The sequence below is a fragment of the Cebus imitator genome, unplaced genomic scaffold (genome assembly GCF_001604975.1).
Source record: "Cebus imitator isolate Cc_AM_T3 unplaced genomic scaffold, Cebus_imitator-1.0 Scaffold227, whole genome shotgun sequence".
Taxonomy (NCBI): domain Eukaryota; kingdom Metazoa; phylum Chordata; class Mammalia; order Primates; family Cebidae; genus Cebus; species Cebus imitator.
The window spans coordinates 1,257,198-1,274,844 of NW_016107542.1; the positions used below are offsets into that span (position 1 = coordinate 1,257,198).

The 17,647-nt window shown below is 38.9% G+C and overlaps 1 protein-coding gene across 3 annotated transcripts in view; it reads right to left on the bottom strand.

Annotated features, from left to right (window-relative positions):
• Nucleotides 1-674: 674 nt before the first annotated feature.
• The window catches only part of PUM3 (pumilio RNA binding family member 3), a 39,275-nt gene continuing 22,302 nt past the window's right edge, over nt 675-17,647 (bottom strand). For all 3 annotated transcript variants that reach the window (XM_017496967.2, XM_017496966.2, XM_037727296.1), the window contains exons 13-18: nt 15,955-16,035; nt 9,849-9,991; nt 8,972-9,194; nt 6,767-6,854; nt 4,269-4,359; nt 675-985 (exon numbers count right to left, since the gene is read on the bottom strand). In XM_017496967.2, the coding sequence (XP_017352456.1) occupies nt 853-985; nt 4,269-4,359; nt 6,767-6,854; nt 8,972-9,194; nt 9,849-9,991; nt 15,955-16,035 (759 nt within the window). In that variant the 3' untranslated portion in view covers nt 675-852. The remainder of the gene's footprint in view (nt 986-4,268; nt 4,360-6,766; nt 6,855-8,971; nt 9,195-9,848; nt 9,992-15,954; nt 16,036-17,647) is intronic.

Below are 17,647 nucleotides of genomic sequence, written 5' to 3' on the forward strand. Positions count from 1 at the left end.
TACATGAGCCTGACTGAGCCAACAATCCTTCTAACCTTTGTTGCTCAGACAACTGCAGTTTTAAAATACAAACATCCTACCTGCAGTTAAACTTCTGCACTATAATAAATTTCCAACTTCTTCCTTCTTATTTAAACTCTAGAGGATTTGACATTTCAGGGACAGTCTCAAGGGAGAAAGTCTAATCACAAGGAGCTATTTACTCAGAAGGCCCAAAATCAGAGACAGGGAGAATTTCCCTGAGACCCTGATTTTAACACTGCAATCCACAGTGATCCCATAATTCATTTCCTCCTATGAGCTTAACTTATCTGAGTGGCTTTCAAACAAAATCTGGAATGGAACCGAATCTATAAAACAGCTAGGAATGCAGCTGTGGGCCCCACCCTGCCCCAGTACCCATTAACTTCCACTTTACTGTGCCCACGACTCCTTCTTGCTCTTCTTTTCCACATCCTGCCTTCCTCATGAAAGTCTTCCCAAGTCCCACCTTCTCCAGAAAGCCTTCTCAGACTATGCTCACGAAAGATATCTTCTTCCCTGAAATCAACTCGTTGAACTACACTTTTTATATTTAGTTAGTCCCACCATATATGAGTGCTAAATCTACCACATTATTGCCTCACATAGTGATATGCTTACTATGTGCAATGTAACAGAGGAGACAGCTGAGATTTTTTAAAAGACCATTTTTAAAAACAATTTATATAAATAGATTCATAAACAAAGAAGAAACACATATACAGAGCACCCCAATTACCAGTACGGTGGACCCTAGCCCTTCTTTTCTGCACTGGGAAACAGAACAGAGAACAGAACAAATGATTCCATCTTGCTCTTAACTCTTTCCACTTATGTGGTCAGTTTTTCAAGCAGAGTTTCTATTCCTTTGCTGGTGCTTTTGGTTTTTTCCAACGTAGGAATCAAGCTTTTCAGTGCGGCTTTGACTTTGTTTGCAACTTCTGGGTCACAACTCTGGAGGAGGCTGAAGAGAAGGAAAAAATTAAATTTCATAAGAACTCCTAGATTATCTCCAACACTACCTGTGCCCATAGTATAAGAGTTCGTTAACTGTGACACAAGTCTTAACTATATACACATTATTTTTCACTCAAAGGGTGAATGATGAGGACCGCAGTCTATATTATAAAACCACAGAAAAAAATGTTTTAGAATCTTGCTGGTGGAGTCACCCAACCAAAGACATCCATTCCGTAGAGTTAGTCCCACCTTCCCTTTATCTTAGGACTGACTTACATCCTGTCTTAAAATGATTCTACATGTATTCTGTCTTCCCTTCTCCATCTCAAGATTGTAAGCTCAACAGCAGGGACTGTATTTTATTTCATGGTGCCACATGTATGGAGCAGAGAGCCAGAAAATCCCCACCATGTGGGTGAATGAACATGTGTAAACAGACACGCAGAGAAGTCAGAGTTAGCAGACCTTTGCACTGAACTCTACAGCACTAACATTTAGAGAAGGGGCAAAGAGCTTCACTGCTTGGGTGTGAAACCTGCCTCTGCCACTAGGCAACTGTACAACCAAGAGCATGCTTTTAAACTCTCTTGAGACTCAGTTTCCTGAAGTGCAGAAGAGGGTTCACAACCAGGTCCAGTTTCACCTCACAGAGTTGCTTTCTTAGGCACAAACGACCTTGTATCTAAAGCACCCGGTCAGAGCCTGACACTTAGTAAGCACTCACTAAATGTTAGCCATTCAACAAAATAACCCCGGCCTCTGCTTTCTGAACTCTGGCCGAGCACCTATTACAAGTGAAGGGAGTCGCAGAGGTTGGTAACAGCAGGCCCACTTCTCTGTGAATAGGACCTACAGCTCTGACTGCAGAGCACAAGGCCTGAATTTTCTGTTCTCTTCTTTTTTGGGACCATATGTAAAAGTGGACCTCTGAAACACATTCTAGAAATGAGGTACTAGGTATTTTCCAAAGTCCCTGGTCCCAATAACTTCCATTATGTCAATAAAGAGGAGGATAAATTATCAGCACCAAGCAGCATTCTACTGCTTGCGGAAAACAAGCAACAAATTCAGCTTCCCACCTGTGATGCTCAAAAAGCTAAAAAGTAAAGTTCCCTTGTAATAAATTTGTGACTCACTGGGTGTTTTTATTTCATACATCTTAGCTAAACAAACAGTTATGTAACACATCATAGTCGGTTATTGCTTACTGAGTACATGCCACATATTAGACATAACACTAGGCATTTTATATGCATCATCGAATCTAGTTTTCATAACAACCATAAGGTTATTATTAATGTCATTTTACAACCAAGAAAACTAAAGCCTAGAAAAGTTGAATAATTTTCCCAAGGCTAGACACTAAGCTGGGACCCAGGCAGTCTGTCAAGAATCAATGCTCTCAAACGTTAGAGATTTTTGCTTCTCCAAGTTATTTTTCAGCCAACATACAAGGTTGATTTTCTTTTCATCCAAAATTTACAAAAACAATTTTTTGAATTAATTATTGTTATATATAGCTCAACTTCCATTTAGAACTTCAAATACTTCCTGTGCTCCTGTTCCAATTCTACGTGGTGCTGCATAATAAACCTATGATGTCCTTCCTGTGTTTGAAATCCACCTAATGGGACTTCTGATTGATGAGCAACCTTTATAAATTAATTTCATGGCATTGCTGAAATTTCCAGTTAATTGAGTGTAATGAAAGAATGTGTCAGTAGGTATTAACACTCCAAATACCTGGTAAAAAAAAATTCGTAACAAAAAAGTTCATGTATCAGTTAATGAATTCTGACTGTTTAACATCAACTGGAAAATTAACTAATTTTAAGCAGAAATGAACAAAATGATCTGTAACACTTATATATTTGGAGACACTGACATACCTGAAGGTATGAATGCTCCTGTGTGTGTGTATTTGTGAGCATATGTGTATCAGATCACATATATGTTGAAGCAACATTTAAAATAACATTTACAAACAATATAGATTTGCATAGCATGTTGCAAGTGAAATATCTTTTTTTTTCTTTTGAGACAGAGTCTCGCTCAGTCGCCAGGTGCCAAGCTGAAGTGCAGTGGCACGATCTCAGCTCACTACAACCTCCGCCTCCCGGGTTCAAGCAATTCTCCTGCCTCAGCCTCCCGAGTAGCTGGGACTACGGGCACGCGCCACCATGCCCGGCTAATTTTTTTGTATTTTTAGTAGAGATGGGGTTTCACCATGTTGGCCAGGATGGTCTCGACCTCTTGAGCTCATGATCCGCCCGCCTCGGCCTTCCCAAAGTGCTGGGTTACAGGCGTGAGCCACCGCGCCCGGCCGCAAGTGAAATATCTTGAGAAATTCAGGCTAGGGTTGGTATCTGTTTTCCCAAACCTTAGTAACACAGCAAGGGAAAAATCAACAGTAATTGCTTCAAAGCAACATACAAATCTTTTTTCAAATGAATGCTCTTAACAGAAGGTTTTCATCTGCACATAGCATGTATGGAAATTTCAATGACTGGTGGATTGATTATAAACTCAACTAAGTCCAGAGAATAGTACAAAACAGGCCACAGTTCATCACTGTTTTTTTCTCATTTTAAGTCGGAAATCAACAATTAGCATACAGACTTCGGCAGCAAATGCTCCCCTTTAGAATCTTTTCACAATAATGAAGGAAACTACACGTAGAATTAGGCATGATTTAAAAAACAACATTGTCATTAAAAAATACAATTATGTTTTGGTCAAAACCATAAATGTGGTGAAGCCCCCTGATACCTTGTGAATGTTATAATTTGTCAAAAGGATGATAGTTAAAAAATCCTATGGGCCAGGTGCAATGGCTCATGCCTGTAATCCCTGCACTTTGGGAGGTGAACACGGGAGAACTGCTTGAGCCTAAGAGTCTGAGATCAGCCTGGGCAACATAGGGAGACTCCATCCCTACAAAAAATAAAAAAATTTAGCTGGGCGTGATGGCATGTGCCTGTAGTCTCAGCTAAAGGAGGATTACTTGAGCCCAGGAGGTTGAAGCTGCAGGAAGCTGAGATCATGCCATTGCACTCCAGCCTGGTGACAGAGCAAGACCCTGTCTTTAAAAAAAAAAAAAAAGCTAGGGACTGACTGAAAGAGGGACATTTGCTTTCTAATATTTGGCATGCTTGTCTAGACCATGAGTGACTGGGAGTAATACTAGACTACTGAGGACAAATATTAGAACTGAGAAATCAATGTGAAGCAAGTATGTCTTCTGCATGACCAGGCCCTGCTCAAAGAAAGGCACACTTTATACATACCTGGAAAGAATAATGGCACCTCGATTTATGCTAGCCCAAGACTTTAGGTTCTTCATACCAACATGCTCTACAAGTGTTTTTGCAAAACAACCTGTAAAATATACTGAAACTTAGTGAACATCATATAATAAGATTTATGCTCCCTACCCCCTTCTCTGCTGCCCTTAAACCTGCAAATATTTTTTTCAAAAAAGCTAATAAAAGTAGCTTTCACCCAATCTCCTTTTTAACACTAAAAATTCCAGTGCAGGTTTATCTAATGCATTTTTAAAACAGCCATTTCTTTTAACTCTGATCCAAAACTTAAGCTATGTTTAGCAGTAATTACTCAGGATAAACAAGGAATTCTAATAAAACACTCACTTGGTTATGTCTGCATTTCTTTGTACTATTTAATGATTTAACTTTGACCTGAAAGCTATTCAGGAAATAAATGTTTCACAGTAGCACCTCATGCTTGGTTGAAATCAAGTTCTTCCTTGTAGAGAAATGCTCACCCAGAAGGTGCCATGAACACAACAGAGTGTTGACGTGTTCAACAGTGAATAAATGACTGTGCCAGCTTACACTTGGCAATTGTCTTTGCAATGCTTACATATTCACAAATCAAAACTACCATTTGTCTTCTGTTATTCTAGCACTTCTGATTCCCAAGGTCTTGGTATTAGCTTATTCACTGTGCAATTAATGCTTGGACAAAGGAGAAATTCTGATAGCTAAGATTTAGTGCAGATGGAGGTATAACCTATCTTGAAGACAAATGTCATAGTCAGGTAGCATGTACTATATAATTCATTCAAAGACGCCGGAATGTGAGGACTCTTTAAAAACCAAGAGGCCTATAGCTATTCAGCCTTTCAGGGAATCTGCTAAAGAGGGACAGAATTCAGCTAGTGAGGTAAATTGTTTTCCAAAGCTGACCACAAGAATATCTCCTGTCCTGTGTGTTCTTCTAGAATGCAGCCACTCCATCTACAGGGGGAATCCATGTCTTCTTTTGAATCACAGTGGGCCTCTGTGATTGACTCGGCCAAGACAGCATGGTGAAGTGGCATTAATTGATGCTAAGGATAAATCATCAAAGTGCCAGGCATTTACTTTGTTCTCTTGGGATGCTCACTCTTAAAAAAGCAACCACCATCTCATGAAGGAGCCCAAGTAGCCTAGAAAGGGAAACTGAGGCTGTTGGTTCCCAGCCAACAGCCAGTACTCACTTGCCAGCCATGTGAGTGAGTTATTTGAAAAGTGGACACTCCAACCATAAAGCAAGCAGCCCTAGATGACTCTGACTCTGAGAACAGGCAAGCTGCACCAGATCCTGATCAAGTCACTGTTTTGAAAATTACTAAGTTTTAAGGTGGCTGCTATACAGCAACAGAAAATCAAAACAGCTAGACATGCAGCAAGACAAACTCATTTGGTGCTATATGAAAATGCCAAGACAAACACATCAGACTCAAACAGGCTGATTTTAGGGCTCTCAGCACATTTTAATCAAGAGGGAGAAAAACCACTGGCTATTAAGCCAGACAACTTTTCTGGCATAAATTCAACTACAAATCAACTTTTTAAATAATGAACAAGATGATTCCATGCTTTTCTTTTCCTTTAATATTTATCACAAAGCTTCTCTTTTACAAAAAAAAAATTTACAGTGACAAATGGCCCGGGGTCCCTATTCTTAAAGGTAAAGTGAGAAGTGACAGCTCTGCTGCTATACTGATTGCCTCACTCACTAGCCATCGGAGCTGCCACTTGCCCTAAGACATGAATTCATGATCTGTCACTTTTTTCAGACACTGTAATGGAAAGCCCAAACTGCTTTAACTCAGTAGGGGAAAAAAAAATCTCTCTAGTGGTTTAAATGCTGGATGGAATCTGGATTTCCTAAGTGAAGGTCTGGTTGGAGACAGGATGGAGAGGGGAAAGGCACGCAAATGCTAATGCTGTCCTTCTCTAGAGAGCTGAGTTTCTACAGAGCAGCTGTAAGGCTTACAAAAAACCAGAAAGTGCCAAAGACTGGCTTACTCTTTGGTCACATGTATTTCAATGCCAAATAAAAAGGCAGTAGTCCAAAATTCTCTGATGAGGATAATCTTCTTCGCTTATTCTTTCCTCAAACATAGAGATAAATATCGTGCCTTTCTACTGAGGTAATGATACTCAACAATTGGGACCCCCTGCCCCCTCTCACCATCCTCATTAGAATAGCATTTTAGGGCATTGACCAAGCCAGGTTAGAAGCCTGCAGCAGCAGAGAAAGGAAAACAGAGTGAGGGAGGGTGGAAAAAAGAAAGAAAATTAAAGAGTTCTGACACAAATTTCTAGGGAAAAAAGCATTACCAGCAACCACTGAATCATTTCTTATCCACAGACATCATTTCTAAACACTTGACAAACTTCATTTGCGCTTAAATAGCCAGTATAAAGTTCAGGGATGCCAGGAATTACTGGAATTCCTTATAAGATACAAGAAAAGGTCAAATTGCACAGCCTACCTTCTCTCCCATTTTCTTTCATCTTTTTATCTTGCTCTATTAACCACTTCAGAACTAGATGTCCTGCAGGGTGTTCTGCAATGTGAAGCTGAGGGGCCAAGAACAGTTCATTTTAAAAGCTGTTGTCATTCATGCAAATACATTTGAATGGATACGTACAATTTATGTCACCGCACAGAGCCACTTTTAAAGTTCCACAGGCTTAAGAAGTCTTTATCTCAACAACCACCATACTTGGGGGCACCAGAGATCTATTCTAATCCCCAGACGGAAAGATGGTTATGTCAGATAGCACAACCACTGCACAACACTTCAGTCTCGGCTTCATGAAATCTGCTCTGAACAGTAGCAGCACAATGCTCATCTTAATGCTAGTCATGTCTTAGATTGCAATATGCCATTCTCAGACACGAATAAACCTACAAGACAGAACACTATGGCACAAACATCAAAACCCAATGCTGCATGCTGTTTAAGTACACATGACTACCTAAGGGAATTATCTGATGAGCAAATCAAGAAAGCATCTCTTCAGCTCAACCTTCAAGAGCCATACCAATTGTTTCCGCAATTATTTGGGCCTCTCCTTAGTGAGTATGGGAGGCAACTGGCTCAGTCTCCTTACAGAGAAACTTTGAAGATGCATGCAGCTTTCCCATTTGTTAATACGGTCAGGAGCCAGGGCTTCTCTAAGGTCCCTGGCCCACTTCTCTTCCCCAGTCTTAGGTACCAGAAGCACCTTGGGCACTCAACACTTGGCATTGATTTCATCAATGACCAAATACATGTCTGTAAAACATTCCCAAGTTCCAGGCTTTGACCCAGATGGTTGGAGAAAATTAAAGATGAATATAACTGCTACTGTGAGAGGTTCTTGGTAACAGGCATCTCCCTCCCCAGCTTCCTACTGACTGGCACCCCACCTCCTCTTCCTGCGTTTTCTAAAGGTTCCTGTGTGATCAGGATACAACCCGACTGGTTTGAATGAGTTCTGGTAATCCAATCGCTTCTGCCAGATTGGTCCAGAAGTAGCTATGGGACTCATTTCTGCCCAGTAAAACGTCAGGGAAGCCTGTTTGGATATTTCCTTCCCAGTGCCAGGAGAAAAAGCCTTCTGGCTCTTTTATTCCTGCTTGAGACACCATTGTGGAGAAGTGGGTGAGCCGGGGAGATGAGATGACACTGAGCTGCTGCACCACACCCGGCACAGTGTATCACTGTTTTTCTTACGATGGTAATTAAGCACCTAACTGCTACCATGAGACACTGTGTTTGCAGCAAAGCATGCCTTGCTAAAACGACCCATAGTACTAATCAGAAGTCCTTAGATTTGGACTAAAATTTGAATGTTACTATTCAGTTCCCACCGCATGCTGAACGTAACTCAATGCAACAATACCTTGCTGTACGTGTCTTGTCTGCATGGGTCTCTCCAATGGATCCCAGACCCTTTAAGGGCAGAGACCCTGTCATTTCATCTTTGAACCCCTTTGTAGGTATTCAGTATAGGTTTACTACATTTCTGATACATGAATGAAATACATGGAACTTGAATAAATTATGCAGATCTTCGAACTGTAACACTGGGGATTATAATGAAACGCTGTTGGAAGAATTAAGTGAAAGCAGAGGCCACTGCCCCTACTATATGGGGAAATAGTAGATTCCCCATAACTGTCTATTTGTCAGTAGCTTACAACCCAGCCTAGGACGAAGGCCCCATGTGACCTGGTCTCTGTTTTCCTCTTCCCTTTGCTAACTTACTTCCAACCCCCTGAGCCTTCCGCTGTCAAACATGCCCAGCTCCTTCCCTCCTTAGCGCTTCTGCACAGCCTGCTCCCTTAGCCTGGAGTTTTCACAGAACTACTAGGCCTTGGGGTCTCAACTTGCTGAGGGAAGAAGTGTTCACAGCAAATTCAAATTTAAAGCTAGGAGTTAGAAAATATGCTGAAAAGGCAGTCCGGGATCTACCAAGGACAACGGAGAGCCACCGTAAAAGGATTTTGTTTTTACTCTGTAGGAAATGTGGAGCAAGCTCCCGAGACAGACAACGGCTGTAACGGGGTTGTGTTGTGAATTCACAATCTCTAAATGTACTGTTGGTGTAAGGTGAGTTGAGACAATCGCGGTTACAATTCTCTTTATAGTGACTGAAGTTTTTGTGGCCTTTGCAGCTTTCCTGCCTGTCCTTTAACAGTACATTACCTGTCCGTCCTTGCCACCAGGATGCAGTTCTGTTGCTGCCAAACTGGCGACGGCATTCATGGCAGGCTGAACATCTCCAGTGGCAGATCCCAGAATGTCAGACACCAACACACACGCAGACTTATCTAGCACCACCTCTTGGGCGTGTTCTTGCAGGTAGCTCAACAAAGCTGGAGAAATGGATTCTAGGAGCTCCCGTCTGCGGACCTCTGTATCTTTCCTACTGTTAAATATATTGAATGGGGTATTAAGGTAAGATAAACGGCAAAAAAAATGTGGTGATCTTATCACAAAAACCTCTAAAAGCTTATCATAGACTGTATCACACTCTATTATTATTGTCTCTTTCTGTTAAGCACATAGGAAATGTGTGATTTGAGGGTGTGTTCTGTTTTTCATGTTTGGGTCTCCAGGATCTGAATAGTTTCTGGCACAGAACAAGTGCTCAATAAAGGGAGTCTGGCTCGTGTTACACCAAAAAAAAAAAAAAAAGAAAAAAAAATTCAAAAATCAAATAGTATAGCCACAAAACACCACATTTACACGGCTGTATGGACACCACACTCAAAGGTACTCAAATATGTGGTATTGGTAGCTTTGAAAATAAACCAAAACAGAAGCCAAACCACACACTTAAATGCCTACTACGTGCCAGGTGCTCAGAGGTGTTCTTTTGGCAGGACACTTTTATTTCTTTTTCAAGATAAAAACTTTAAGAATCTGTCAAAAATACAAGCTTAAAAATGGAATTCACCTTTTGAGCAGTTTTAGAGAGAGGGTAGGGATACATGAGTGGATTTCTGGAAGCATGTGCTACTCAACATTAGTAGACAATTAGAGCAAAGGAATAAAGTCAAGCCATTCTAGTTGCTTTTACCTGTGTGCATTTCCATCTCCTTTTTGCAGAACTTCAATGATTTCTCGAACTGTATGTGCAGGATCTCTGGGGCTTAGTAAGTACAATAGGACCTTCCTTCCATATTTGTCATTTACTAAGCTAGGCAATGAACTGATAATTTCCTATAAAATTATAAACAAAAAGAAGAATCAATATCTGCTTTCTTAAACTACCACAGGACCTTCCTTCCATATCTGTCATTTACTATGCTAGGCAACAAACTGATAATTTCCTATAAAATTATAGTATATGTGGCTGGCTTGGTGGCTCACGCCATAATCCCAACACTTGGGGAGGTGGAGGCGGGTGGATCAAGAGGTCAGGAGTTGGAGACCAGCCTAACCAACATGATGAAGTCCCGTCTCTATGAAAAAATACAAAAAAAATTAGCTGGGCGTGGTGGTGTGCACCTATAATCCCAGCTACTCAGGAAGCTGAGGCAGGAGAATCGCTTGAATCCAGGAGGCGGAGGCTGTAGTGAGCCGGTATTGCTCCACTGCACTCCAGCCTGGGCAACAGAGTGAGACTCTGTCTCAAAAAACCAAAAAATTATAGTATATGTGCTGCTGAAGTAAGCACAATGTCCTATAAAATTATAAACAAAAAATGATAGCTACATTCTTAAAGTATGCCTGGAATTTGAATAGTGAAGAAAGAATACATATTTAACTAATATTTTTCCCAGTATACTTCATGGAAAATGTGGAGGTAGTTCTAAAATTGTCTCATTAAAGGACACGGAAATTACATTTAGAACACAGAATCAATTCTCTTTTGTGACTAGCATAACTGAACAACTCAATTGTATTAACTGACCAAGGCCAAGGCCTTAAAAAATATTTAAAGGTGTTATCTTCATTCATTATGGCCAGTATTTCTTGGGCATCTATTACTTGGGACATCACTTGCTGAGGTCACTGAGTAGAGATAGTTAATTTGCAGCTGCATTTAAATGTAGCATCAGCATGAATGAAGAACATTTCTATTAGAATTTCCCTGCTGAGATGTATGTGAAAGGAGATAAAGAAACTCTGTTGAATCGAACAAGTGGATAAAGGCTTTTAAAGTTAGGTTGCTTATGCATGGCAAATGAAGGTTGTTTAGTTACTGCACTGAAAAACAAAAACAGAGGAGGATGGGAAGACAAATCCAGAAAGACTCGACTGAGCAGTTACAAATTATACCAAGACATTTTCAATCAACGTATCCAAGAACAGTAACCTCCTTTCCTAGTTGTTCGAATTTAAGGGACAAAAGCAATGTCATCCCCACCCTAACTAAACTCCTGTAAAAATCTGATGTTTTCAAAGACAGAAAAGCCACTTAAAATTTTTTAAAAATTCCTTTATTCTTAATAGAGAAGATGCAACAGAAGAGTCATCAATTTGTTTCTTCATCTCTAATATTCCTATTTCTTTTAACAAACTTTATAAATATTCATATGCATATCTGAGCACCCCCTTTTCGTTAGAACTGGCTGGGCCTCAGAAACAGTTCTGTCCAGCTGGCCAGGTTTACAGATGAGACATCCAGAAAGAGGAGAGGATCTGCCAGAGGACTCACAGGGGCACTTTCGGGGCTCACCTGGTCCTGGTCCTCCAACTCCAAAACCAGCCTCTTTCAAAGAAAACGTAAAACCTCCTCTTAAGGAAAGGAATTCTCTCAGGGATGATATATTCAGATCTGCTCTTCTTAAAAGGGCCTATTTATTATGATGAGTTTAGTAATTTTAGTGTGAGGAACTGAGCTCAAAATCAAGTCAGCCATCAACCATGGGACCATGAATCTCACTGTGTCATGATCCCACGGCCGGTGATGCCACTCCAGGTTCTACATACCATGTTTCTCTTTTTAAAATCCCACCCTTCCCTCATTTTTTGCACAAAAGATAGCACGCTTCCGATAATAGTAGCTAACACTCATTAAGTGCTTCCTAGGAGTCGGGCACTACTGAGAGCCGCACACTACTCATCTCACATAATCTTTTGACCACCATGTCCTGTTTCCACCAATCCAGTCCCCACTATGCTCTCCTAACTACTGCTGAAGTTTAAGATCACAGTATAAAGATTCCCATATAAAACATGAAAGTTTTCAGAGAGCAGATTCAATAGCCCTAACTACCTCAAAATAAATATATAATTTTAACTACCCAGGGAAAATGAATTTAAAAATTCAGTAATAAACGGGAAGACACACACAAAACATACAGAACTCATTACAAGGTAGAGAACTTTCTCAAGGCAAACAAGCCCCGGAGTTAACTCAATCTATGTGTATTTTTTTTTATTCTCGCTCTGTCACCCAGGCTGGAGTGCAGCGGTGCGATCTTGGCTTACTGCTACCTCTGCCTCCCGGGTTCAAGCAATTCTTGTGCTTCAGCCTCTGGAATAGCTGGGGCTATAGGATGCACCATCACACCCAGCAAATTTTTGTATTTTTAGTATAGACAGGTTTTAGTCATGTTGGCCAGGCTGGTCTCCAGCTCCTGACCTAGTGATCTGCCCGCCTTGGCCTCCCAAGCTGTTGGGATTACAGGCATGAGCCACGGCACACAACCAATCTACGTGTTTTTGATAATGAAGTATTTAGTGCCCCAAATATGGGGTACCTTGAGTGTGCCTTCAGTGTACCTTTAGGTACATACATTAAGCTTTAATCAACTCACAAAAGAGGACAAATGCTTTAATTGTTGTAAAATTTGTTACTTTGCTGAAAGAAAGAGGTGAGCATAATCTCCTTGTCTCACACCTGGCCTGGCCACTCATTTACCTATCTGGTCAGCGAAGGTTTGCAGGTTTGTGAGCCTTGGGTCAGACCATGATTAACTGCTCCAGGAAAGGATGGCAAAGACAAAGACTACAGTAGCTGAGTGGATGGGGAGACCACATCTGACTGGGAGATCACTATCTGATGATTACACCAGAGCTTAGTCTAAACAGAAAACAAGGAGTGATTACTGGGCTATGATATCAACCTGACATTTTGGGAACTCTAGTTACTCTAAATGGAATGCTTAGCAACACACTAAGCTTTCTTGGCTATTTTTAAAAGCACTGCGTAAGGCGATAGTTTTGTAGTGGCTGAGCAGGAAACAGGAACACATGACTCTATATAAACATATGTGCAGATTTGGCAGTCCAGCAGTTCTGCAAAGTGCCTTAGGGAAACTTAACATGTACCCAAGGAGACATATACAAGAATGTTCATGGATTTGGATTAGCAAAAATTAGTAAGAATTAAAGATAGTTTTTAAAATTGTAAACAACCTAAACATCCATCACCAGGAAACTAGAAAATAAATCGCAGTATAGTCACATGTAATAAATTACTATTTTGCAGCGAAAAATAAATTATTTAGAATAAGGATGAGTAAACTATGGCCCATTGGTCAAAATCAGCCTACAGCTTGTTTTTGTCCATCCTGCAAACTGATAATGGTTTTTATATTTTATATTTCTAAAAAACAAAAACAAAATGAATAAGAATACATGATAGGACCACACAGATAGCCCATAAAGGCTAAAATAATTATTATCTGGCCCTCTGCAAAAAAAGCTTGCTGACCCCTGATGATAAATCTCACAAACATGGCAAAAGAAGAAAAGCAAGATGTAGAAGAATACATGTAAGACATCATTTACACAGACCTTGCAAACATGTAAAATCAGATGCATGTTTTGTAAAATAAAAAATGTCTACATATAGTGAAAGGATAAGGAAATGCATATGAATAATAAATTCCAAATTTATCATAGTAGATATGGGCCGATGATAGGATTATCAGGGATGGGTACACAAAAGGCTTAAACTTGAACTGCATTTGTCATACTTCATGTCATGTCAGATGCCGGGAGGCTGGGTGTTCACTATATTATTCATACCTTTCTGTATATTTTAAAGACGATGCCTTTAAAAATATGCATTAATATTTATTCACCCTCAAACAGCAATTAGCTAGTGTACTTATTTACTTTCCAATGAACACTGCTGCCATACCACCTTCATATCAATGACTGCATGGTAAACGGGATGAAACTTTATGTTTATTTTGGAAAGTAAAGTAGGTAAGAAAGAGCTCGTAACCATTTTGAAAGGCAAAAAGCTCAGCTAACCAGGCTGTGATTTCAACCTGACATTTTGGGAAGTCTAGGTGCCCTGAACAGAGTGCTTAGCAGCATTTAAGCTTTTTAGGTTATTTTTAAAAAGCACTGCATACTGTAACCATTATTGCGGTAGACGAGGGGTGGGAAAAATCCAAGAGCAATTAGCCTTCCAGCTACACAGTTTAATAATACACAGAACCTGCTGAATATTTGTCAGTTACAGGCAAGAGATCAGCAAATCGGGCCATTCAGGGAAAGCTGCCCTAAGTATGAGAAAGTCATTAAGAATGTGGGTTAAGCAGTCGTGGGAATCAAAGTGATAAGTGTAAGGAATTAAAACTGTTTCAACAGCAACTTTAAGTGGCATACATCTTTGGAAAAAATTAACAGATCATTCTGGCAAATCGTGAAGGAAATTTGGTTTCTCTTGAAATTCATTTGGAACAGTTATGCAAATTTCAGTTGTCGTCAAAATATTAAACAAAAGCAAACTTTCAATATCCCAGCCTGTTTCCATTTCTGTGAAACAACTTTATTCATTAGCTAATTCTATGGCCTCACATCTCTGGTCACAGGAATGAAAAACAATCATTATTGATTGGAGTCAAAAGGGTAATAAAGTCACAAGGAACATGTCAAAATACTCAGTTTGTAACATGAAAGTCTTGCCAACTTGTTTCTTCCCACAATCCTATCCCAAAGAAAGTCATCACAATCTTAAAATAGTCAAGGGTAAAGCTGGAAAATGACAGCAAGGGCATGAGAAATTCACACACACTGGGACCTACAGCTGGCATCTGAGAAAACAATCTTCCCTTCCACTAGCTGGTACAGTTTTTCTAATACACCCAGCTCTACTGATCCCGAGAGGCTACAAAGAGACACTACAGCACCACCACCTGACAATAGGTAAATTCTCTTTTTGAATCATCCATATTCTTCCTTCCTGCAGATGTAAAAGTACCACTTGTTGGCACTAAGGTTTATCCAAAGGCTCCCTTCATGTATATCAAACAGAAAGGCTTGTGTCACTTTCAGATGAATAACCTATGTCTATATAGATGTGGTTTTCAAAATGTTTCCAAGTTGGTCACTACTATCAAGCTTGCATTTTCTTATCCCCATCCTGCTGCAACATCTACCATTTACTCAACATCACTCATATATTAAAAGGAAGAGAAAAGACAATCGTAGAATGAGAAAAAGAGGCTTTCACTGCACAATGAAGAAAACAGAAACAGTTTATAACGCAATTTTTACTTTGGAGTACTTTCTTTAAGAGGACAATTGGCTTTTCTGAAGGCGAGTTTAGGGATAAATACACTACATTCAAGTACTACCATTTTATGGTCATTATCCTAGACTAGAAGGAATTGCTGAAATGTAAAAAGGAAGTTAGAATTTTAATTTTAGTAATAACTTTTAATCTGATCCTACAAAATCTCTAAGGAGCATCACAACTGAGTGAGTTCTGTACACTTTTCTTCTCTATCAGCTCAATCCAGCATAGATATATTGATTAACTGGGTAACTGTGCAGAGGTAATTGTTTCTCCATAGATAAAGAGATAATTTAATAGGTCACAGACATCCTCTGCCTGTATCTGAGTTCTGGAATAACTGAGGAATTACTATGCTGACTGATTTCTGATCATATCTAAATATCGCTTTGCTAATTTTTCATAGTTTAGAATTGCATATGATCTAAAGTCCATGTTATCCTAATCTAAAATACAAGTGTTAAATCTTAATTTGACCAGTTTTAAATATTTAAAACAGTATTAATATCAAGTTACAAGGTTAAGATTGATACAGGAATAAAACAAATCTCCAAAATAAAACATAATTAACTTAAAAGTAAGCAAAAATCCTGATAGAAAGCACAGCTGAAAGTCTTTACACATGCATAGTGAAATCAAGCTTACATCCGCAACTGGTTTATTAATGTAACTTAAATTCAAGACCATCAGAATTACTTACTGATATGATTATCTGCTTCACAAGCTTAGTATCATCAATACAATCAAATGCCGCCAGTAAAACCAAATGGGAGTACTGACCCTGCAAGAATTGGAAGCCAGTAGGTTAAAAACAAGTGCATAGGTTTTCCCTCTTATTCCATACATAGAATACTTTCATAAATGTATCTACAATGACAACTTGTCTAACATAAGTAAGATGAATAAAAGCCATTACAACGAATTTCCTCTCTTATCAAGACCGCATTAATTATATTCTAGAGGCAAGGTTGACTTTTTTTAAAGCACATTCTTTGTTACCAAATAGCCTAAAACCAATACCTGTTAGCTACTTGAAAACTGTAGTTAAAAGTTCAAGTTATAAGATTAAATTCAAAAAACCTACATATATAAACACATATACAAGATATTCCAACATGAAAAGAAAATATAAACTCATACAATTTTACATACACACACGATATACATAATACATGTACACAGAAAATCCCGGAAGGCAAAGCATTGGAATAGTCATCTCTGGGTTTCCAGATGATTTTTAATTTTCTTTTCTATATTGCTCAATTTCTTTAAAGTGAACTCACAAAATTAGAATATAAAAATGAAAAAAACTAGAAAGGTATATATTGAATGAGATAAAAATCATTATTTAAAAAAGTACAGCTGCATGAGATCACAGAAATACACATGTGGCTTTTACAACACTCATCCTTTGAAATAATAAAATTATTTCCATGATGCTAATACTGTTCCAAACATTTAAAGAACACCTACTTTATGTTAATAACAAAAACACAAAAACAAAAGAAAACAAAAGCCTGTTTCCAGAGCTTGTGGCATTAGTGTCCTGGATGTTGATATAATTGTTTTAAATTTTGATAGGAATTTGATTTTTGATTATAGCCCACAATCATTCAAAGCCAGATCTGATGAATATCACAGATAATACAATTTCAACCAGAAACAATAACGAAACTAGTAATTGTAAGGTCAAAAAGACAAACTGAAGATAAACAACAAAGGTCTAACATCCTTACCACACAAAGACCAACAACCAACTAAAAATGGGCAAAGAACATGAAGACTCAGTTCACAGAAAAGAGAATTACAAATGTCTTTAAAGGTGTGAAATAATGCTGTACTAACTAATTAAGGATAATAATTAAAACAATGAAATGCCATTTGCCGTTTGTCCCATAGGGGATGGTGAAGACCTCTGACAGACTAATTTACCAAAGGTTTAGGGAAAAGTTGGTACACTTGAATGTTGGTGAGAATGTAAAGTAGTTCAACTTCTTTGAAGAGCAATTGACAACACCTATAAAAATTTAAAATGCAGGTATGACCTGATCCAGCAATTCTAGTTCTAAGGATTTATTTCTTGCACACGTTTCCTTGTAAGTACAAAGACTTTCATATGAGTTTATTCACTGGAGTACTAATTGTAATTTAAAAAAATCTAGAAACTACCAAAATGCCCCAAAATAGGGACTTATTAAATAAATCATGGTACAGGTGTATGATGAAATAGTACAATCACTGAGAAGAGGGAGGTAGACAGATGTATAAATACTGAAATAAAATGACCCCTAATATGAATTAAGTGAAGGAAACACAATAGAAAACAATGTGCCTAGTACAAAATCACTGGTTTCAGTTCTCTTAAGTTGGACACACATAAGCATAAAATATTT